The 22,947-nt window shown below is 50.2% G+C and overlaps 1 protein-coding gene and 2 pseudogenes across 1 annotated transcript; all 3 read left to right on the top strand.

Moving 5' to 3' along the window:
* The first annotated feature begins 1,197 nt into the window (after window positions 1–1,197).
* Window positions 1,198–2,118, top strand: LOC131084573 (mas-related G-protein coupled receptor member H-like). The gene has a single exon (XM_058026145.1). It carries the CDS (start codon window positions 1,198–1,200, stop codon window positions 2,116–2,118), a length of 921 nt encoding a protein of 306 aa, XP_057882128.1.
* A 9,426-nt stretch (window positions 2,119–11,544) lies between these two features.
* Window positions 11,545–12,466, top strand: LOC131084931 (mas-related G-protein coupled receptor member H-like; annotated as a pseudogene).
* A 3,713-nt stretch (window positions 12,467–16,179) lies between these two features.
* LOC131084930 (proto-oncogene Mas-like) lies at window positions 16,180–21,212 on the top strand (annotated as a pseudogene).
* Window positions 21,213–22,947: the final 1,735 nt, after the last annotated feature.

Genomic DNA, 22,947 nt, shown 5'->3' with positions numbered 1-22,947 from the left:
GTCTGGGATCAGGTGTCACAAACGACCCCAAGTGTTCCCAGGACTGAGGAGGAGCAGGAGCAGCTCTGGTGAAGGGCTGGCAGGGAGTTCACAGCACCCTGGTCCTGATAGCTTTCATTGCATCATCAAGGGGATTGGCAGTAATTAGGGTGGGCTCCAAGTGCTGATAGCCTGGCTGCAAGCAACTGAGTGCTGTCCTTCCCTTGGGCTCTGTGAGCCTGGGGTAGAATGCAAAAATGGGAATTCTTGCCTCAGTTTTGCTTCTTTGGGCAAAGGGGTAGTTTTGGCAATGGTTCTGGAGCTCTTCCCAGAATGGGAGCAGTTTCTGAAAAGCAGCCAGACTCTTCACCAGCACTGCCAGCACTGCCAGCAGCATTCCACTGCCACCAGCACCACCAGCATCCCTCTGCTGCTGGAGGGACAATGACACCTCAGGGGAGAGAAATGAGGAATGGTAGAGAGAAGGCAGTTGGAGAATGGGTCATTCTGCAGGGAAGGAGTGTTTCCAATCAGAAGAAATAGTGGAGCCATTTGCAAAGTCCTTCATGTGGACTTTTGACAAAAGCCAATTTCTTTGTGGCGAAGAAAAAAAAAATCAAGATAAATAACTCCGAGGGAGTGGAGCTCTGATGTAGCTGAAGTTGTAAAACAACTTCCACCTGCCCTATGACCCCATTGAGTCTTGGGGAGCAGCATGAGGACAGGGCACAGAGAGGAGCCAGCAGGACAGGAATGGGGAGCTCCTGGTGATCTGGGCACTTTCTCCTTCATGTCCCTGACCTGGCAGGAGCCGCTTTAGGACATGGATCCCAAAGGAGCAAGAGGGACCAGGAAGCACCGCTGATCTGCACAGACCCCTTTGCCTGCTGCTGCCCCACAGGGAACAGGTCAGTGGAATGTTTGCCTTCCTCCCTGCCCCACCTTCCTCTCCTGCAGCAGCTGCTCTGTTCCTGACACCCTCTCCTGGTGACTGCAGGGCCCTCCCCAGCTCCCCCCTCCTCTGTCCTGTACTTCCCTACTGCATCCCCTACAGAACAACCCGACACTCCAACCTCACTCCTCCCCACTGAATCCTTCTCACTGCAGGGAGCTGCTGAGGAGCCATATGGTCCATCCCTGGATTCTCCAAGCACTGACTGCCCATCCACTCTGACCACAGCCAGGGGCCACATCCCACTGCATGCCCAGCGTCCATCCATGGAGGTGAGCACCGTGTCCCCATCTGCTGCCTCACCCACTGAAGGAGATGATCTGTGTGAGACAGATGTCACCAGCGTGGCCATACACAGTGTGACACTGCTCATCTGCCTCTGTGGGCTGGCTGGGAATGGGGCTGTCATCGGCCTTCTCCGACTGAAATTTCATAAATCTCGCTTCTTTGTCCTGGCTGTCATTGACTTCCTCTTCCTCCTCTTTGCGCTCCCCTCCGCCCTCCTCCTCCTGGTGGAGGACGTGTCCTGCTCTCCTATCTTGCCCCGGCTGTACCTGAATTACCTTTTACAGCTCTCAGTGGTGTCCTGCTACTGGGTGCTATTCAGACTGATGCACAGCAGCAAAGTGTGGTATATGGACAAGCTCTGCTGCCTCTGCTGCCGCTGTGGCCTTCCCAAGCGCCTGGTGTGGGTCTTGGACAGTGTCCAGTACTGGGCCTTCTTTGCTCTCTTTGCTGTCATTCCTACAGTGAGATTCCTGTGCCCATCACACCAGCAGGAGCACTGCCGGGCAGCTCTCATCTCCGTGCACACCTTCACCCTGCTCCTCGTTGTTGCCACCCTGCTCATTTCCAGCACAGTTGATTTCATTAAGGCCAAGTGGGGCTCCCAGCAGCAGCAGCCCGAGAGGCGCGACATCGTTATCGTCATGATTGTGCTCCTCACTCTCCTCCTCAGCCTCTGCAATTTCCTTCAGCAGCTCGGTTACATTGCTGTGTCCTCACAAGTTGTTTTCCTACTCACCTGCATCCACAGCAGCATCAAACCCTTCATCTATTTCTTGGTGGGGAGGTGCTGCAGGCCCCGCTCCGTGGGGTCCCTCTGGCTCTCCCTCCAGAGAGTCTTTGAGGAGTCAAACGGAAAAACAGCCCACAGCGATGACCCTGCCATGGACACGGGGATCTGAGCCTGCTGATCCCTTCCACTGCACTACTGAAGGACCTCAGGAGAGCGGCTGAAGCTTTCCTTTAACCTCCTGATTAATCAATATCCACCGGACCACTCTCCCTTTATTGTTGTATTCCTGCAGGAGAAGGGAGCAGGGGCATTGCCTTGGGTGATTTTTGTGGGATGCTCTGCAGGGAGCACATTGCAGCATGGCTTTCCTCCTCCCTCCTGGATCCACATGGCTCCATGTGCAGCTGGGCTCAGTGCTGTTCCACAGCTCTATTCCCCATGCAATGACCCTCATGGCCTCGGCCCCAGGGAATGAACTCCATCTCCTTTGCCTCAGCAGATGAGTATCCATGGTTTTTCCAGGGAGCTATTGCCTGCAAAGAATGGGACACCTTAATCCCTAGGGACACACCCATCATGGAGTGGCAGTGATTTCCCAAATCCCTGCAGGGCTGGTGCCTCTGGATGGCAGGAGAGGTGTTGGGATCACAGGGAGCATCCTTCCCCTTCTGTCCAGCAGAGCCAGCCCTGCATTTCCAGCTGATGGGAAGGGACACCAGGTAGGGCTGCAGAGCTGGGGAGGGACAGCAACATTCCCTTATCCTTTCAGTGGGAATTTGTCACATTCTTCAATTCCAGAATTAAATCCCTGTGAGTAAAGTGCAGGGTCAATAGTGAACTCCAGTGATCCTTTGTGCCTCCTGTACCAGAAAGTAAACTGAATATGAAGAATATGAAAATTCCCATCACCGGATGATTGGACCATTGAATTGCACAGAGATTATGGGTTTATGCTGTTCTTCTGCAGAATGGGGCCTTCCATCCTCTGGTTCCCCAGCATCAGTGTCCAGGGAAGCCCTTGAGTGCCTCCATCCTGAACCTGGCCACCCTCAGGAAGAGCTGCACAGCCACTCTGCACAGCAGCTCCAGACACAGCCCAGCCTCTCCAGATCTTTGTCATTCTGTAACTACCCATAAATGAGAGTTGGATTTCTGGTTTCAGTTTGATTCCAGTGTGGTACAACTGACTGTAGGACACGGGGTTGTAGTTGTTATTATTGTTGAAGTTATTAAGCCTTGTGCTTGCCAGAAGGCCCTGAGGGAAAGGCAGAGCTGCAGGCTGGGCGGGTGGGAGGTGCCTGAGGGCTGAGAGGCAGTCAGGAGTGAGGGGAGAGTCAGATGGGAGTGAGATTGTGATTGGCTGGGGGAACACATGAACAGCATATGAGCAGGAAGCTGATTGGCTGGGGGAACATGCAGGCAGAGTATGAGCGGGAAGCTGATTGGATGGCAGGACATGTTCATAGCAGCAATGCAGCTGAGCCAGTCAATGGGTGCCCTCCTTCTGTTAAGTTCTTTTAGGCCTCAGTTTGGTTTCCATTATGTCAGGTTGAGATTAAAGGTATAAACAGCAGTCGATTTTTACAATGAAGCAATCTCCTTTGGATGTATAAGGGAGTCCGTGTCGCTTTGTTCCAAGTGCTACAAATGGCAGACCTGAATCGGGACCTACAAAGGCGGCACAGAATGTGCTGGCCAGTCCAGCAGCAGCTTCCACTAGGTCAAGGAGCCATCCGAGAAAATCTGGGAAAAGTATCCAGTGAAGGATCCGAGAGAAGTTCGGGAAGGAACTCAGGAATTTAAAATTGCGCCAACCTCTCCTAGGGGGTGAGTAGGCCTGTGGGAGAATGTATTGGAGTGGAATATCCCTGGAACAAAGTAGGAGCTTGGGCTAGGTAAAGCGGCTCCTACATCAGCAATCGATTAATATGGCTGATGTGAAACTAAGGACCTTGCTGGACTGGGTGTCTAATCAAGTTAAAGATTTTCCCTTTAGCGGGATTAGCAACCTGGCAAGCAATACAGCAGAGACTTTTTGATATCGCCAGGTACAGCAGTGCCAAAGCTTGCGGGCACCTCGCTACATGGGGGACAATCATGGCGGCCATTAAATGAAGTCACGCGAATGTCGGCCATTTTGCAGCTTTGGACATTAATTCCCCCAAACCCTCAGTGCCACTAGAACCCGTATATGACCCCAAGAATAATCCAAACCCTGCAGAATTGCCTTACCCTGAGATCAACCCAGGCCCTGGGGGATTGCCTTACCCTGATAAAAGTTCCTGCATGGTGGGACCCCTGTGCGCGGAACTCTCATCTCACAAGTGGGCAGTGGCTCACTTCCTGCCCTAGGTGGCCATGCAGCAGTCCAGCCCTGGCAAAAATGGAAGGAAGCTGCTTTGAGGAGGGTGATTTGGTGGTCCTTACAGCCTGCCCAGTAATAGATGAGCTGAAGCATCGGCCGGCACATCAGGAGCTAGACTATAAAGTAATTACAGAACTGAGGGCGCTAGTAAAAGAAAGCGGCATATCCTCCCATCACGCCCTAAGCCACCTACGATCTTTCAGGACCACGTACATCCTCACTCCCCATGAAAAGCATAATGGACAAGCATCATGAAAATGATCCTAACAGTGACTCAGTTTGCAGTCTGGCTCAGATTAGCAAGAGCTGTGTACAGCGCAGGCAGAAGCGCTGCAGGACAGAAATGCACCAGACCCTGTTGTGCAGCTGACCGGAGAGGGTCCCTCTGCAGTCTGTGCAGTGCAGGCAGGCCACTCGTGTGATGCATGTGATATCATTGCTTGCCTAGCCCTGCAGGCCCTGCGGCGACTCCCAGGGATGGGTATAGATTCTAACCTGTCTTTTGCTAAGACTTTACAGGCTCCAGCAGAGTTATTAATGCAGTTCCTGGACAGACTACAAGACGCGCTCTCCTGGTGGGTCAACAGTGATGAGGCCAGAGTTATCCTGTTGCAGCTGCTTGATTTTACAAATGCAAACAAAGATTGTAGAAATGCATTGCTCGCTGTTCATAACCCACATAGCAGATATGGTCAGAGCATACCAAAATGTGGGAACTGCTGCTGATAACACTAATTCTGTAGCAACGGCTTTAACTGCACATTTCGCATTCTGGACACGCGGGCAGGGGGCTGTTTTAAATGTGGTTCGATGGGTCATTTTAAAAAGGATTGCCCTCAACAAGGGGGTGGGATAAAAATACCATCTAAAGATTGTCCAGGTGTGGAAGGAGAAAGCATTGGGCTGTTGACTGCCACTCCCAGTACCCTGTGAATTGGAATGCTACACAGCCAGGAAACTTTCAACTGGGGGCCGGACCACGTGCCCCTGAGAATCAAAAACAATTCAAGAGAAGACTTTTAGCAAGTGAGCTCCTGCCTACAACTGCAGGCACTCCCAGGCTGGATCTTGCCTTCACGAGAATCCATAACTCTAATGACATCTTTGGTACATTTAGCTCCTACATTTAGGTCTGGGGACCCCTTGGTAATAACACTCATGCTTTGTTAATAGGACATTCCTCTGCCACCAGGTTGGGACTTTTTGTACTGCCTGAAATTATTAATTCAGATTATGAGGGCAAACTACAGATTATACTACGGGCCCCCACGCCACCCTGCTTTATACCTGCAGGTCAACGTATATCACACCTTATTCCCTTCCCCAACAAAACCCCTAGTGGCAAGGGCAAAAGTGCCACAGATAACTTCGACACCACAGGTCAGCCACAGATTTTCTGGACAAGCTCTATTACAACAGCTCAGCCAATTTTAATTAGCCCAATGTTAGATGGCAAAAGATTTAAAGGGGTTGTTGATAGGGGAGCTGATGTCTGTATCATTAAAACTAATGAATGGCCTAGTAATTGGCCCACAATCAGCTGTGCATCATCCCTGATTGGGGTGGGAGGGATGCAGTGCCCTAGACAGAGCACTCACCTTTGCCTTGTCCTTGGCTCTGATGGGCAAACTGCCTGGACTGCCCCATTCATTGCCTCTATACCATACATGTAATGGGGAAGAGATGTTCTGGGACAATTTGGAACAACCATACAAATAGACTCAACCTCACAGCAGGGCCTTTTCATAGGGCCCATTGATCAGCCGTTCCAAAATCAAGTACTGGACACATGTAAATTCACATGGCGGACTGAAGACCCTGTGTGGGTCAAACAATGGTCCCTAGGAAAGGAACAGATACTAAATTTAAAACAGCTTATGGAAGAACGCTTGTCCTTAGGCCATATCAATCCATCTTCTAGCCCCTGGCACACCCCTATGTTCTGTACACGTAAGCAAAATGGCAAGCCACAATTATTACAGGATCTATGGACAATAAATGCAATTGTTGAACCTATGGGGGCTCTGCAGCCTGGGCTTCCATCACCCACAATGATTCTCCTCAATTGGCCCTTACTAATTTTAGAGCTAAAAATCTGTTTCTTTACCATCCCTCTACATCCTGATGATGCACCTCAGTTTGCCTTTTCCATGCCTGCCTTAAACCACCCAGAACCAATGAAGAGATTTCACTGGACTGTACTGCCACAAGGCAGGTGTTGCCAAAGGGTAGTCGATCTTGCCCTACAGCCTGTTTGTCTTAAATTTCCTACTGCAACCATATATCATTATATGGATGACATTTTACTCGCAGCTCATGATCAATCCATTTTATGTTCTATTCAGGTAGCTGTCATGCAGGAAATTCAAAATGCAGGACTCATCGTGAGTCCCCATGGCATTATCTAGGATGGAGAATTACGCAACAGACCATCAGCCCTCATTCTTTAAGGCTTTGTGTTAAAGACACACTAACTTGAAATTAATTACAGAAACTGCTAGGTTCCTTAAATTGGTTGTGTCCTGGTTTTGGTTTGTCTACAGAGCTTTTACACCCTTTATTTGGCTTACTCAGAAGAAACCCCCAACTGTACTCACTTTGACAATTGACCCCAGAAGCTAAAACTGCCCTTGCACACTGTGCTCAAGCAATAGAAAACTGACGGAATTGGAGATGGGATCCTGACAAATCTGTGTACCTGCTATAACTCCTAGCAAATTTCAACCTTCAGCTGTTTTGTTTCAATGGTTTGTTAATGATAAAGACCCTTTGCAAGTGTTAGAATGGTTATGCTTGCCTTACACAGCAACAAAGACTGTGTGCACTGTTAATGATATGTTCTCAGTTAAGAAAGGTAGAGAGCAGGAACTAACTCTCCATGGCCAGGATCCACATCCCATCTACATACCTGCAAGGAAAGACAATGTGGCATGGCTGCTATCAGAGGACACCAGTTTTCAAACCATGCTTGCAAAATTTTTTTTGCAATTACCTATCCATTATCCCTCACATCATTTATGGACAGATATGGGAAACCTCCCCCTGTATGGAAAGCTGTCACCACAGCACTGACCCCTGTCAACGGACCAACTGTTTTTACAGAGGCATCCAGCAAAACACACAGAGCTGCAGTGATTTGGCATGGAGGTGACTCTGCCCAGTGGCATAAAAGGGTATTAATGTTAAAGGATGCCTCTCTGCAGATTTTAGAATTGGCTGCTATCAGATATACCTTTCACTTATTTTCACAGAACAACAAAACATCAGAACTAATTCTTCATATGCCGCCAATGTTGCATTCCATATAGAATCTTCTATTTAACACATGTAAATAACATCTTTTGTTGACAGAGTTAAGAACATGGTGAACTTTGATTAACAGCTGGCAGCATGATTTTTATGTGTTGCATTTTCATTCCCACTCAGGTTTATCTGGGCCTCTTGCAGAGGGTAACAACTATACCACACCATGATCCTTGTGCGTCCCTTCCAACTCTGGATATTTTATGTTCTATTTTAAGATGCCTCTCTTTCATGATGATTCCACTGGATGGTGACTCCCCTGTGTTGTCCCTGTTCCCTGGCTCTGGTACATCCTCAAAAGCCCTCTGGAAGGCAACACTAACACCTTCCCACCGGGCTGGCTCCAGCAGGCAGGGCTGGCTCCCTCCGTGCCAGGGGACAAAGTGCTCATGGGGACACCTCTGCTGCTTCTCCTGCCCTCACACAGCTGCAGGGGTGACAAACAGACACACCAGAGCAACGCTGCTGTGCCCCAAACGTGGCTTTTCCCATCTTTTCCCACCCACAGCTTCCATGTAGAGCAGCATAGGGAGGGGTGAGGGACAGGACAGATGGCAAGGAGGATGTGGGAGCCTGGTCCTGTGTGCCTGGCACAAAAGCCAGGGAGATACCTCCTTCCTGGCTGTGGACTGGACACAGCTGGAGCAGGAAAACAATTGGAGTAGGAGAGGATTGCCCATAGAGATACCAGAGAGCAAATGCCTTTGGAATGGATCTGAGCTGGACTCTCAGGTGTCAGTTGATATCACTGAGCTGCTGGATTCCTTCAGCAGGACACTCCTTTCAACATTCCCTCCCTTTTCCCACACTATTTATAGCTCTTAATTCCCTACAGACCTCAATTCTACCCCCAAAATCAATAACCAGGTTCCACCCAATGAGGGGGCCCTGATGAAGGTGGAAGAGAAGAGTCTGACCTGGTTTCCTCTGGCAGCCTGGAGAACTTGCCCGCAGTGCCCTGCCCTCAGCTGCCAGGCTCCAGCTGCTGTCCCTGGGCCGGGATCTGCAGGAGGTTCCCTGGAATGGTCCCTTGGGAAAGGGGAGCGCAGCCCGCGGGCTGAGCCCGAGCAGCGTCCGGCGCGGGCTCTGTCCCAGCTCCTGCCACAGCCCCTGCTCTCCGTGCTGCCTCGTGTTCTCCAGGGCTCTCACACACAGGCAGCAGCCTCAGAGCCTGCCACGGGCTCAGGGCTCTGCTCCTCAGCTGCTCTTCACTCTGCCCGGGAAATGAGCAATGGGAGAGAGCCTCAGCAACCACACCTGTGCCCAAAGCACTTGGGCTCCATCTCCGCTTGTATTATATTTTATAGCAACCTCAATCCTGAAATTTTATCTTTTGAACAGCCTGAACTTACCCTCTCTCGTTCTTGAGGTGGATCCTAAGGACTCCGCACTACAAATTTCCTGTTAAACTTCGGTTTCTGATTCAAATCTAGTTTTCCCCCTTGTATACTGCAATTTCAGAGGTTTTTCACCTTCACCATACAGTTTCCTAGAAGATTAATGCAATAATAAACTCTCTGTGCAAGCTGGAGCACTGGCACACAGCATGGGGATGATTTAGGATGTCAGCAATGGCATTTCTCCTGAGAAGAGGCAAATCCACGCTGCTGTCTTGGCTTTAATCCTTAGAAAGTTGCAGGTTTCATTTGAGTCCTCTTCCACAATCTCTTGGCAATCAGACAGCAGACTACAGTGAATTCAAGGAATTCCTAAAAAGCTGAGGTGAGATGATTCCTACCCAGGCTCACATGTGCCTCAGGGATCTGGGATGCTCCTCCTGGAAACTGCTGGCCCTGGGACCAGAACTGTCACCTCTGTTCCCTGCTGACACCGTGTTGGTGTCCCCAGCTATGGAATCTCACATCCCCTCACCAGCCCAATCCTTTCAAGGGCAAACACTTCATGATCCACGAGCTGATGGGGCTTCAGGACAGTTGGAGAGGGACTTTGGACAAGGGCATGGAGTGACAGGACAAGGGGGAATGGCTTCCCACTGACTGAGGGTGGGGTCCGATTGGATATTGGGAAGAAATCCTTCCCTGTGAGGGTGCTGAGGCCCTGGCACAGGCTGCCCAGAGGGATGGGGTCAGGTAAAAACAAACACAAGTGCACCCAAGTCTGAGGCTTGAGGAGGATAAGCCCCAATGAAGGGCTGGAAAGGGAATCACAGCAGCCCAAACCTGGTCTCTAATAGCTTTCATTGCATCATCAAGGGGATTGGCAGTAATCAGGGTGGGCTCTAAGTGCCAATGACCTGGCTGCAAGCAACTGAGTGCTGTCCTTCCCTTGGACTCTGTGAGCCTGGGGGACAATAACAAAAATGTGAATTCTTTTCTCAATTGTGCTCCTTTGGGCCCAGGGCAGGCTTTAGCAATGATTCTGGAGCTATTTCCAGAATGGGAGTTGTTTCTGACAAGCAAACAGATAATTCAACATCACTGCCAGCATTCCAGTGCCACCAGTAACACTCTGGAGCTGGAGGGATAATGATTCCTATGGGAAGAGAAACAAGAAATGGTAGGAAATCTTGGGAGGGAGAAGGCAGTTGGAGAAAGGGACGTCCTGCAGGGAAGGAGTGTTTCTAATCAGAAGAAAATGAGGAGCCATTTGCAAAATTCTTCACGTGGACTTTTGACAAAAGCCAATTACTTTGTAGCAAAGAAATAAAAATTCAAGATAAATAACTCCAAGGGAGTGGAGCTCTGACTTACCCAATGTTGTAAAACAAGTTCCACCTGCCCTGTGACCCCACCGAGCCTTGGGGAGCAGCACCACGAGAGGGAACAGGGAGAAACCAGGAGGGCGGGAATGGGGAGCTCCTGGTGACCTGGGCACTTTCTCCTTCATGTCCCTGACCTGGCAGGAGCCGCTTTAGGACATGGATCCCAAAGGAGCAAGAGGGACCAGGAAGCGCCGCTGATCTGCACAGAGCCCTTTGCCTGCTGCTGCCCCACAGGGAACAGGTCAGTGGAATGTTTGCCTTCCTCCCTACCCCACCTTCCTCTCCTGCAGCAGCTGCTCTGTTCCTGACACCCTCTCCTGGTGACCGCAGTGCCCTCCACAGCTCCTCTCTCTTCTCCTGTGCATCCCATCTGTATCCTAATACTGAAATGGGCCAGAACAAACTTTCTGACACAACGCAAAGCATGAGGAAGCAGGAATTCTCGACCTGCATAGGACACAGAGGGATCTGTTCTTGTGTTGTGTATATGGTGGGACTTTACAACTTGGTATTTATCCATTAGAACCACATGTAGGCATTAAAAAGTATTTCTTTTCTAATACAAAACCACCATTTTCTAGAACTCATTTCCATGCATCCAACTCATCCTGGAAGTCCTTTTATAATCCTGGAGGTATTTTAAGAGGGGTGTCTCTAGGGGTCATATTCAATGAATGCTGCCATATTAAAGGTGCCCTTGCCTTGAACTTTGGCCAAGCAGTGTTGTTTCTTGTTCCAGAATTGGCCCAATTACCACTGCAGGCCTCCTTATCTGCTTCTACACTGGCAGGTCCAGCCACATTTATCATCTCGTGTGCCAGTCTTTACATCCTTTTATTATTTGGCCACTTTACTTTTGGACAACTTCAGAAGAACTGAAAATGTTTATTCTTTACGTTATTTATCAGCCTCCTGCTAACCAGCCCAACCCTCCCACCTCCCTCTCCCACTCCACAATTCCCACTGCCCTCCTACCCTGAACATCTCACTCCTCCCCACTGAATCCTTCCCACTGCAGGGAGCTGCTGAGGAGCCACACGGTCCATCCCTGGATTCTCCAAGCACTGATTGCCCATCCATTCCGACCACAGCCAGGAGCCACATCCCACTGCCTGCCCAGCATCCATCCATGGATGGATGCACCGTGTCCCCATCTCCTGCCTCACCCACTGAAGGACACAGTGTGTGACACAGATGTCCCCAGCATGGCCATACACATTGTGACACTGCTCATCTGCCTCTGTGGGCTGGCTGGGAACGGGGCTGTGCTCTGGGTCCTCGGGTTCCGCATCCAGAGGGACACCATGAAACCCATCACTGCCTACATCCTTCACCTGGCCATCATCAACTTCCTCTTCCTCATCTTCATGGTCCCCTCCACTCTGCTCTTCCTGCAGGAGCATTTCTCCTGCTCCTCCATCATGCCCCCAGCATCCATACGCTTCCTTTTCCTCCTCTTCCCGATGTTCCACAGCGTAGGGCTGTACCGGCTGATGGCCATCAGCATCGAGAGGGGCAGGTCCATGCTCTGCCCACCTGGGCTCCTCTTCCACCTTCCCCAGTGCCTCTGATGGGTGGTGGTCAGTGCCGTGCTCTGGGCCCTTTCCATCACTGCCATCGCTGCCATTTCTGCGGTGAATTCCCTGTGCCAGTCACAGGAACACAAGCTCTGCTGCCGCGGGGCTCTCATCTCCTTGTACATTCCTCAACTTCCTCATCTTTACTCCATCCATGGTCATTTCCAGCACAATCCTCTTCATTCACTTCAAGGGCAGCTCCCAGCAGCAGCAATCCAAGAGGCTTGACATCATTGTCTTCCTGGCTGTGCTCCTCACTCTCCCCCTCAGTCTCTGGAATTTCCTGCAGCAGCTCGGCTACACCACTGTGTCCCCCCGGGTTGTTCTCCTGTTTGCCTGCATGCACAGCAGCATCAACCCCTTCATCTACATCTCAGTAACAAAGTGCTGGAGGCGCTGCTCCATGGGGTCCCTCAGGGAGTGCCTCCAGAAGGTGTTGGAGGAGCCAGAAGGGAGCACTGCCCCCAGTAATGATGCCACCATGGACAGGGGGTCTGAGCCTGTTGAACCCCTCAAGTGCCCCCATGCAGGACCATGGGGCAGTGACTGAAGTTTTCCTTGAGCCTGCAGATTATTAAACATCCATGCTATTACCCTCCTGCTCTATATTCCTGCAGGAAAAGGGAGCAGGGACATTTGACAAGGGCCATGTGTTAGGCATGCTCTGCACAGAGCACATTGGAGCATGATTGGAGCTTTGACCCTCCCTCACAGGTCCTGGAGCACTGTTCCCCAAAAGGATCCTTCCCAACACGGCTGTGACCCCAGAATTCCCCCTGGCACCTGGTTCCTTCATCCCACTGAGGTCTGATATCAATAAACAGCACCGTGAACCCTGAGCTGCCTTTGCCCCCTCTGCCAGCGCTTCCCGGCTTCCTCTGGCTGCTGCTGCCAGCCGGGAATGTGGCTGGAGGGAGGGGACAGAGAGCTAGTTAGGTAGGAATTCTGTGACTGTTTTGAAATTTAATAACAAATATGTTTATTTAGTCAAGGCATAATTGACTGTGGTTTTTTACCTGCTTTTGATTTAGATCTGTATTGGCTGAGTGTCAGTAGAAAACTCAATGGACCCATAGCCCTTCAAGATTTGAGTCAAGAGTTGGGGAACAAAATTAAATAAAGTATTTTTAATGATTTTCATATAAATAGAAATTAATTGGACATCATAGAATAAGAATGGTATCTTGAGAGAATTAGGATCTCAGAGGACAATACGTACCAGAAGACTTAGTTAATAAATTGCAAGAGATAAATTGCAATGGCAATAAGAGAGCTATTTCCTAGGCTTGTACACCTCAGAAAACTTAATTTGTAGGAAATGTCTAACCAGTACATAAAATTAATTAAAACATTGTTTAGCAGGAAAAACTCGCAGGTTATCTATTAAACTAAGAGAGAGGACATATTCTGGTAGGAATAAAAACAAACAAAACACCATTACCTTGACATAAAAAAACTGGGCGCAATATTGGGAGTATCTAGAAAAAAATCTTTCATATTACAGTATATAAAAATGCCGATAAAAATACTGTTTCTTTCAATCTGTCTATGGCAAATATATTTCCAATAGGTTCACAATTTTGACTCAAAATTTTTATTAGTCTAACACATTTTAGCTGTGATACTTAAACGTCTTGGTGTCAGAGGGGACACAGCCATGGCTTGTGCTCCCTGCAGCAACCATGATCCCCAGTGCCCAGAGCTGGGCTGGCACAGACAGGATGGCCAAGGGGCTCAGCATCCCCCACCCTGAGTGCTCTGTGAGTGTCACAGCAGAGATCTCCACTGAGATCATGAATTTTTAATTTTGTGAGCCAGGTGCAAAGGTCTTTCTGCCTTCAGAAATTCTTCCTCTCCACTGCCTTCAGCTGCTCCCTCAGCAGGCTCAGGTGGTGCAGCAGCAAGGAGAGGAGGAGGCCGTGATCCTTAGCACATCCACCCCCTTCCAGGAGCAGGGTGACACCTGTGTTTGTCACCATGGGCTCCACGGGGCATCACCCCCCTCCCTGGGGCTTCCCTGAGGCCACCAGCCCCACCACACCCCACACCTTCTCTCCAGCCCCACCACACCCCACACCTTCCCACCACATCTTCCCAGCAGCTCCATCATGTCCCACCCCTCCCACACCACCCTCCCATCCCACTCCCCATGCAGCCCACCCACCTCCCGTCCTTCCCATCCCTCCCAGCCCCGGGCCTGAGGCTCCACTCCCTCCCCACGGGCTGCTCACCCCAGCCTGCCCCGGAAGGCTCTGGGGCCGTCTTTCTCTTGGACATGCCCCTCCCCAGCTCCATCCCTGCTCTCCAGCCCCCCAACCTCCTCTGGACACAAACCAGAGGCACTACAGGGATGGCCCCACTGCTGTTCATTGGGCTGCAGTAGCATGGAATTGCCAGGAGGAGCAGAAACACTGCTGGGGCTCCTCAGTGGGGCAGGAGAGGAGCGGGGCTGTCTGGAGGGGAAGGCAGCCTGGGGGGAACTTCTAGAGGATGTCAGAGGGGGCATGATGCCTTAGGAGTTTAGCCTTTCTATTTTTCATATCCTGTAATGCATTAGTGCATTACTCTAAACTCCATGTAAAGTGTTAGTTAACTGTCTGCACATTTTGGTCAGACAAAACAATCCCTCTAGGCCTGAAATTCAAGGACACTCTACTGCCTCAGGCCCAGAAAAATATAGACAAAAGTGAGTTGGGGGAGGCAAAACTGGGCCTAAGTGACTTCATTACCTGAAGCTGTAATTGGAGGATTAACCCCTGATTTGTAAATGGACCACACTGATATCTGTCTGGAAAACTCATGACCATTGTCCATTTTGGGTGCAGCCCCTCTTGGAGGCTTGGAAAGCCCAAGGTGAACCTTTTGAAGGCCTTTCATCAAAGCCTCCTTTTATTCTCTTCACCTGCTCTGGCCTCTGTTCCAGGGAGCCAGCCCAAGGCATCAGGCAGACAGGGGCTGGAGGGGGCAGGAGGGCTCTGGGTGCCACCAATGCCAAATCTCCCACTGGAGAGCAGCAGAGCCCAACAGGCCACACCTGCAGCCAGGGAGAGGCCAGGGACTGGGAACCCATTGGCATGGCATGGCATGGCATGGCATGGCATGGCATGGCATGGCATGGCATGGCATGGCATGGCATGGCATGGCATGGCATGGCATGGGATGAGGAGTGGAGATGGACTTGGGTGTGATACCAAAATCAGCCAGAATAAACTTTCCAACACAATGAGAAGCATTAGGAAGCAGAGGACACACAGATGGATCTCTCCATATTTCTGTTTGGTGTGAGATTTTACAACAGGGGTTTTATCCATCATAACCAAACAGTCATTAAATTGTCTTTCCTATCTAATACATAAACATCACTTTCCTAGGACTCATTTCCATGCATCCACCTCCTTCTCCAAGTCCTCTCCTGATCCTGGAGGATCATTCAGAGGGATCTCTGCTGGTTGCATTCACTGAGTGCTCGGATATTAAAGGTCACCTTTCCTCTAACTTTTCCCTTGGCCATGCGCTCTTGCTTCTTGTTACACAACTTGCCCCAAAAACCACTGCAGGCCTCCAAATCTCTTTCTGCACTGGCTCCAGCCACGATTAACATCCTGTGTGATCCTGAGGAGCACATTGGAGCTGGTCTTTCCTCCTCCCTCCTGGGCCCTAGAACCCTATGGCCAGGAGGAGCAGGGACACTGCCGGGGGTCTCTGGTGGATCAGGGCACGATCGGCGCTGTTGGGGTTCTCGGGCTGGCTGTCTGTTCTCTGCCCCGAGATGCGTGGGATGGTTCTGCAGCAGCCCGCAGTCTGAAGAATGAGTCTGGACTCTTCACTTTTCAGTCTTCATGTTGTTAAATAATTCTTATCTACAAAATTTTCTTTCTGCCGAGCCAAGATCTGCTTGGCATGGCAGCCACCAGCACTCTGACCACCCCCGAGGCGCTGTCGTCTTTTTATACTACAAACTACATATATTTACTTTTAATTCCCAATACCTATCACCTATGTTAGACAGTGCATTTCTATTCTAAACCATCCCCAAGTGCACACATCATAGCAGAAAATGGAGAACAAGAAGAAGAAAGAAGACGCCCTGATTCTTCCATCTTGTCCCCATAACCTGCATGCCAAAAATCCCAAAATCTGCATTTTCACCCTGTGAATATTCTATTATTACACCATTCAAACCTGTGTGGCTTTCACATCCCCATGCCAAGCTGGCAATTCATTGCAAGGATCAAAATCAAGCCACCAGCTGTTCTGGGCAACATGCCCGGGTCTTCAAGCCCCCCGACGTGGTTCTCGGCAACTCTGGACATCCAGAGGGATGTGCTGAATTCCCACAGGGGTGAACAGGGGGCTCTGGGGATGGTCTGGGGTGTTGCAAGTGATTTGTAGGGGTCGGGAGAGACTTGGAGTGGGTTGAAGGGAGTCTGGATGCCTGCAATCCCAAATCTCCCCACTGGAGGAGAGCAGAGCCTGACAGGCCCCACTCAGAGTAAGGGAAATACCTCCATCTGGGAAACCTGTGGGATGTGATAGGATGGGGATGGGGATGGAGAGCAGGAATGAGGATGGGATCAGGATAGAAGGAGGAAGTAGCTCAATTGTGCTTCCTCAGCCCAGAGCATGTTTTTGCAATGATCTCAGAGCCCTTCCCAGAATAGGAGTTGTTTCTGACAAGCACCCAGCTGCCTCACCAGCACTGCCAGCACTGCCAGCACTGCCAGCAGCATTCCAGCACCACCAGCATCCCCCAGCTGCTGGAGAGACAATGATCCCTCAGGGGAGAGTAATGAGGAATGATAAAATCCTATCTAGAGAGGCAAAGCAGTTTGAGAATGGGACACTGCAGGGAAGGAGTGTTTGTCATCAGGAGAGAATAAGGAGACTATCACAAAAATCTTCATTTAGAGTTTCTGACAAAAGCCACTTGCGCTGTAGAAAAAAACAAAAAAAAATAAAAAAAACAAAAAAACCACACCCAACGGAAATAACTCAGAGGAACTGAATTTCTGAAGTAGGCAAAGTTGCAATTTTCGATTCCCCCACTCCCCCATGACTCCACCGAGCCCTGGGAAACAACGCCAGGACAGGGCACAGAGAGGAGCCATCAGGACAGGAATGGGGAGCTCCTGGTGACCTGGGCACTTTCTCCTTCATGTCCCTGACCTGCCAGGAGCCGCTTTAGGACATGGATCCCAAAAGAGCAAGAGGGACCAGGAAGCGCCGCTGATCTGCACAGAGCCCTTTGCCTGCTGCTGCCCCACAGGGAACAGGTCAGTGGAATGTTTGCCTTCCTCCCTACCCCACCTTCTTCTCCTGCAGCAGCTGCTCTGCTCCTGACACCCCCTCCCCGTGACCGCAGTGCCTTCCCCAGCTCCCCCCTCCTCTGCCCTGTGCATCCCGTCTTTATCTTGACAATGAAATCAGTTGAAATAAACTTTCTAACACAATGGGAAGCATTTGAAAGCAGGAATTCTTCACCAGCACAGAACACACAGAAGGATCTTTTTTTGATCCGTGTGTGGTGAGCCTTTATAACAGGGGTTTTGTCCTTTATAACCTCACAGGGTCATTAAAATATTTTTCTTATCAAATACATCAACATCACTTTCATAGGTCTCATTTCCGTTAGTACATATCCTTCTGAGAGTCCTCTCCTGATCCTGGAGTATCATTCAGAGGGGTCTCTGGTGGTTGCATTCAATGAGTGCTGAGATATTAAAGGTGCCCTTGCCTTGAACTTTTCCCTTGGCCATGCATTATTGGTTTTTGTTCCAGAATTTGCCCCAAAATGACTGCAGCCCTCCAAATCTGTTTGTGCACTGGCTCCAGCCATATTTAACCTCCTGTGTGATCCTGAGGAGCACATTGGAGCTGGGCTTTCCTCCTCCCCCTGGGCCCTAGAACACTATGGCCAGGAGGAGCAGGGACACTGCTGGGGGTCCCAGGTGCATCAGGGCAGGATGGGGGCTATTGGGGGTGAAAATGGGGCCCTGGGAATAATCTGGGGTGTTGCAGGCGGTTTCAGAGGGGTCCGGAGAGGTTCAGAGCAGGTTGGAGAGGGTCTGAATGCCGACAATCCCAAATCTCCCCACTGGAGGAGAGCAGAGCCTGACAGGCCACGCGCAGAGTGAGGAAACAGCTCCATCTGGGAAACCTGTGGGATGTGATAGGATGGGGTGAGGATGGTGAGCAGGATGAGGATGGGGATGGGGATGGGGAGCAGGGATGGGGATGGCATCAGGATAGGAGAAGGAAGCAGCTCAGCTGTGCTTCCTCGGGCCAGAGGATGTTTTTGCAATGATCTCAGAGCCCTTCCTGGAACAGGAGGTGTTTCTGACAAGCACCCAGCTGCCTCAGCAGCACTGCCAGCACTGCCAGCAGCATTCCAGTGGCACCAGCATCCCTCTGCTGCTGGAGGGACAATAACCCCTCAGGGAAGAGAAACGAGGAATGATACAAACCTATCTAGAGAGGGAAGGATGTTGGAGAATGGAACACTCCGCAGGGAAGGAGTGTTTCTCATCAGGAGACAAAGAGGAGCCAATCACAAAAATCTTCATTTAGAACTTCTGAGAAAAGCCACTTCCGCTATAGGAAAAAAAAAAAAAACCAAAAAAAAAAAACCCACACCCAACAGAAATAACTCAGAGGAGCTGAATTTCTGTGGTAGGCAAAGTTGCAATTTTCGATTCCCCCATTCCCCTCATGACTCCACCAAGCCCTGGGAAACAACGCCAGGAGAGAACACACAGAGAGGAGCGAGCAGGACAGGAATGGGGAGCTCCTGGTGACCTGGACACTTTCTCCTTCATGTCCCTGACCTGGCAGGAGCCACTTTAGGACATGGATCCCAAAGGAGCAAGAGGGATCAGGAAGCGCCGCTGATCTGCACAGACCCCTTTGCCTGCTGCTGCCCCACAGGGAACAGGTCAGTGGAATGTTTGCCTTCCTCCCTACCCCACCTTCCTCTCCTGCAGCAGCTGCTCTGTTCCTGACACCCTCTCCCAGTGACTGCAGGGCCCTCCTCAGCTCCTCTCTATTCTCCTGAGCATCCCATCTGTATCCTAATACTGAAATGGGCCAGAACAAACTTTCTAACACAATGCAAAGCATGAGGACGCAGGAATTCTTGACCTGCACAGGACACAGAGGGATCTCTCCTTGTCTTTTGTGTATGGTGAGACTTTACAACAAGCTATTAACCCATTAGAACCACAGGTAGGCATTAAAATTTTTTATTTTCTAATACACAAACACCATTTTCCTAGAACTTATTTCCATGCATCCACCTCCTCCTGCAAGTCCTTTTATGATTCTGGAGGTTTTTTAAGTGGTGTCTCTCTAGTGGTCACATTCAATGAATGCTGCCATATTAAAGGTACCCTTGCCTTGAACTTTTCCCTTGGCCATGCATTATTGTTTTTTGTTCCAGAATTTGCCCCAAAATGACTGCAGACCTCCTGATCTGTTTCTGCACTGCTTCCTGCCATGTTTGTCATCCTGTGTGCCAGCCTTTATATCCTGGGAGAAACAACCTCCCACTTTTTAAAATTTTTAAATATTTATTAAACCCTAACAAAAAAAATGCAACTAAAGGACTAAATAAGGAGAAGCAGGCCTGGGAGCTTCCCTCATGGCTGCCCACCACGTGGCTGGCTGATCTTCAAGATGGATGCTTCACCTTTGATACCCCAGGGGTTGCATCAGCTAAACCTGGCCCCTCCCAAAGTCTGTCAGTCAGCCCTTCTTTGTGTTTATTGCTGGAGCCTGCTTTCCTGCAGCTTGACTGGAGGGTCAGGTGTTCTCATGCTGCACCTCTTCCCCCCCAGCAACAAGCTTTTGTACAGTCCTTCTTTCTACCTCTTCTAGATGACTCAGGCTCTCTGATGGCAACAGTACAGAGGGGAGAGAAGGGGACTATGGAGAGAACAGGGGACATCTACACAACAGACTGCAATAACATAATGATGTATCAATAAAGCTTCTCTTAATATTCAGGCAGTATTCATCCCTTAACTGAGAGAGCCAATAATCTCATTATCCATTTATAACCCATCCTTTAAAATTTTGGCACTTTGCTTTTAAAGAAATTCAGAAGAATTGAAAATGTTTATTTTCTGTTATTTATCAGCCTCCTGCCAGACAGCTCAACCCTCCCAGCTCCTTCTCCCACTCCACATTTTCCACTGTCCTCCTCCCCTGCACATCTCACTCCTCCCCACTGAATCCTTCCCACTGCAGGGAGCTGCTCAGGAGCCACATGGTCCATCCCTGATTCTCCAAGCACTGACTGCCCATCCACTCTGACCACAGCCAGGGGCCACATCCCACTGCCTGCCCAGCGTCCATCCAGGGGATGAACATCATGTCCCCCCCTGACAACTAATCCACTGAAAGGCATGATCTGTGTGACACAGATGTCACCACCATGGCTACACACAGTGTGACACTGCTCATCTGCCTCTGTGGGCTGGCTGGGAATGGGGCTGTGCTCTGGCTCCTCGGGTTCCGCATCCACAGGGACACCTTGAAACCCATCACTGCCTACATCCTTGACCTGGCCATCATCAACTTCCTGTTCCTCATCTTCATGGTCCCCTCCACACTGCTCTTCCTGCAGGAGCATTTCTCCTGCTCCTCCATCATGCCCCCACCATCCATACTCTTCCTTTTCCTCCTCTGCCCAATGTTCCACAGCGTAGGGCTGTACCGGCTGACGGCATCAGCATCGAGAGGGGCAGGTCCATGCTCTGCCCACCTGGCCTCTTCTGCCACCTTCCCCAGGGCCTCTGATGGGTGGTGGTCAGTGCCGTGCTCTGAGCCCTTTCCATCACTGTCATCGCTGCCATTTCTGCGGTGAATTCCCTGTGCCAGTCACAGGAACACAAGCTCTGCTGGGGGACTATCATCTCCCTCTACATCCTCAGCTTCCTTGTCGTTGCCCCATCCGTGGTCATTTCCAGCACAATCCTCTTCATTCACTTCAAGGGCAGGTCGCAGCAGCAGCAATCCAAGAGCCTTGACATCATTGTCTTCCTGGCTGTGCTCCTCACTCTCCCCCTCAGTCTCTGGAATTTCCTGCAGCAGCTCGGCTACACCACTGTGTCCCCCCGGGTTGTTCTCCTGTTTGCCTGCATGCACAGCACATCAACCCCTTCATCTACATCTCAGTAACAAAGTGCTGGAGGCGCTGCTCCATGGGGTCCCTCAGGGAGTGCCTCCAGAAGGTGTTTGAGGAGCCAGAAGGGAGCAGTGCCCCCAGTGATGATGCCACCAAGGACAGGGGGGTCTGAGCCTGTTGTACCCTTCAAGTGCCCCCATGCAGGACCATGGGGCAGTAGCTGAAGGCTTCCTTGAGCCATCAGATTTCTAAATATTCATGGTATCACCCTCCTGCTCTGTATTCCTGCAGGGGAAGGGAGCAGAGACATTTGCCAAGGGCCATGTGTGAGGCATGCTGTGCACAGAGTACATTGGAGCATGGCTGTGCTCCTCCTTCCCAGGTCCTAGGGCACTGTTCCCCAAAAGGATCCTTCCCAACACGGCTGTGACCACAAAATTCCCCCTGGCACCTGGTTCCTGCATCCCACGGAGGTCTGATATCAATAAACAGCACTGTGAACCCTGAGCTGCCTTTGCCCCCTCTGCCCGCGCTTCCCGGCTTCCTCTGGCTGCTGCTGCCAGCCGGGAATGTGGCTGGAGGGAGGGGACACAGCGGTAGTTAGCCAGGAATTCTGTGACTGTTTTGAAATTTAATAATGAACTATATTTAATTAGTCAAGGCATATTTGACTGTGGCTTTTTAGCTGGTTTTGATTTAGATCTGTGTTGGCTGAGTGTCAGTAGAATAGTCAATCGACCTATAGCCCTTACAGAATTGAGTGAATAGTTGGAGAAAAAAATTAAATAAAGTATTTTTAATGATTTTCATATAAATAGAAATTAATTGGACATCATAGAATAAGAATGATATCTTGCGAGAATTAGGATTTCAGAGGACAATACGTACCAGAAGACTTAATTAATAAATTGTAAGAGATAAATTGCAATGGCAATAAGAGAGCCATTTCTGAGGCTTATAGACCTCAGAAAAGTTAATTTGCAGGAATTCTCTAACCAGGACATAAAATTAATTACAATATTGTTTAGCTGGAAAAATCTCGCAGATTATTATTAAACTAAGAGAGACAACATATTCTGGTAGGAATAAAAAAAAACAAAACACCCTTACCTTGATATAAAAAACTGGGGGCAATATTGGGAGTATCTATAAAAAATGTTTCATATTACAGTGTATGAAAATGCCGATAAAATTACTGTTTCTTTGAACCTGTCTATGGCAAATATATTTCCAATATGTTCAGAATTTTGACTCAAATTTTTTATTAGTCTAACACATTTTAGCTGTGATACTTAAATGTCTTTGTGTCAGAGGGGACACAGCCATGGCTTGTGCTCCCTGGAGCAACCATGATCCCCAGTGCCCAGAGCTGGGCTGGCACACACAGGATGGACAGGGGCTCAGCATTCCCCACCCCGAGTGCTCTGTGAATGTCATAGCAAAGATCTCCTCAAAGATCTTTAATTTTTAATTTTGTGAGCCAGGTGCAAAGGTGTCTCTGCCTTCAGAAATTCTTCCTATCCACTGTCTTCAGCTGCTCCCTCAGCAGGCTCAGGTGGTGCAGCAGCAAGGAGAGGAGGAGGCCGTGATCCTCAGCACAGCCATCCCCTTCCAGGAGCAGGGTGACACCTGTGTTTGTCACCATGGGCTCTACAGGGCATCACCCCCCTCCCTGGGGCTTCCCTGTGGCCACCAGCCCCACCACACCCCACACCTTCTCTCCAGCCCCACCACACCCCACACCTTCCCTCCAGCCCCACCACACCCCACACCTTCCCACCACATCTTCCCAGCAGCTCCATCATGTCCCACCCGTCCCACACCACCCTCCCATCCCACTCCCCATGCAGCCCACCCACCTCCCGTCCTTCCCATCCCTCCCAGCCCCGGGCCTCAGGCTCCAGTCC

The sequence above is a fragment of the Melospiza georgiana genome, chromosome 6 (assembly GCF_028018845.1).
Source record: "Melospiza georgiana isolate bMelGeo1 chromosome 6, bMelGeo1.pri, whole genome shotgun sequence".
Taxonomy (NCBI): domain Eukaryota; kingdom Metazoa; phylum Chordata; class Aves; order Passeriformes; family Passerellidae; genus Melospiza; species Melospiza georgiana.
This window is presented reverse-complemented; position numbering and strand designations above follow the sequence as displayed.

Excerpts from the sequence above, each read along its gene's own strand:
- LOC131084573 (XM_058026145.1), top strand. The coding sequence starts at position 1,198 with ATGGAGGTGAGCACCGTGTCCCCATCTGCTGCCTCACCCACTGAAGGA.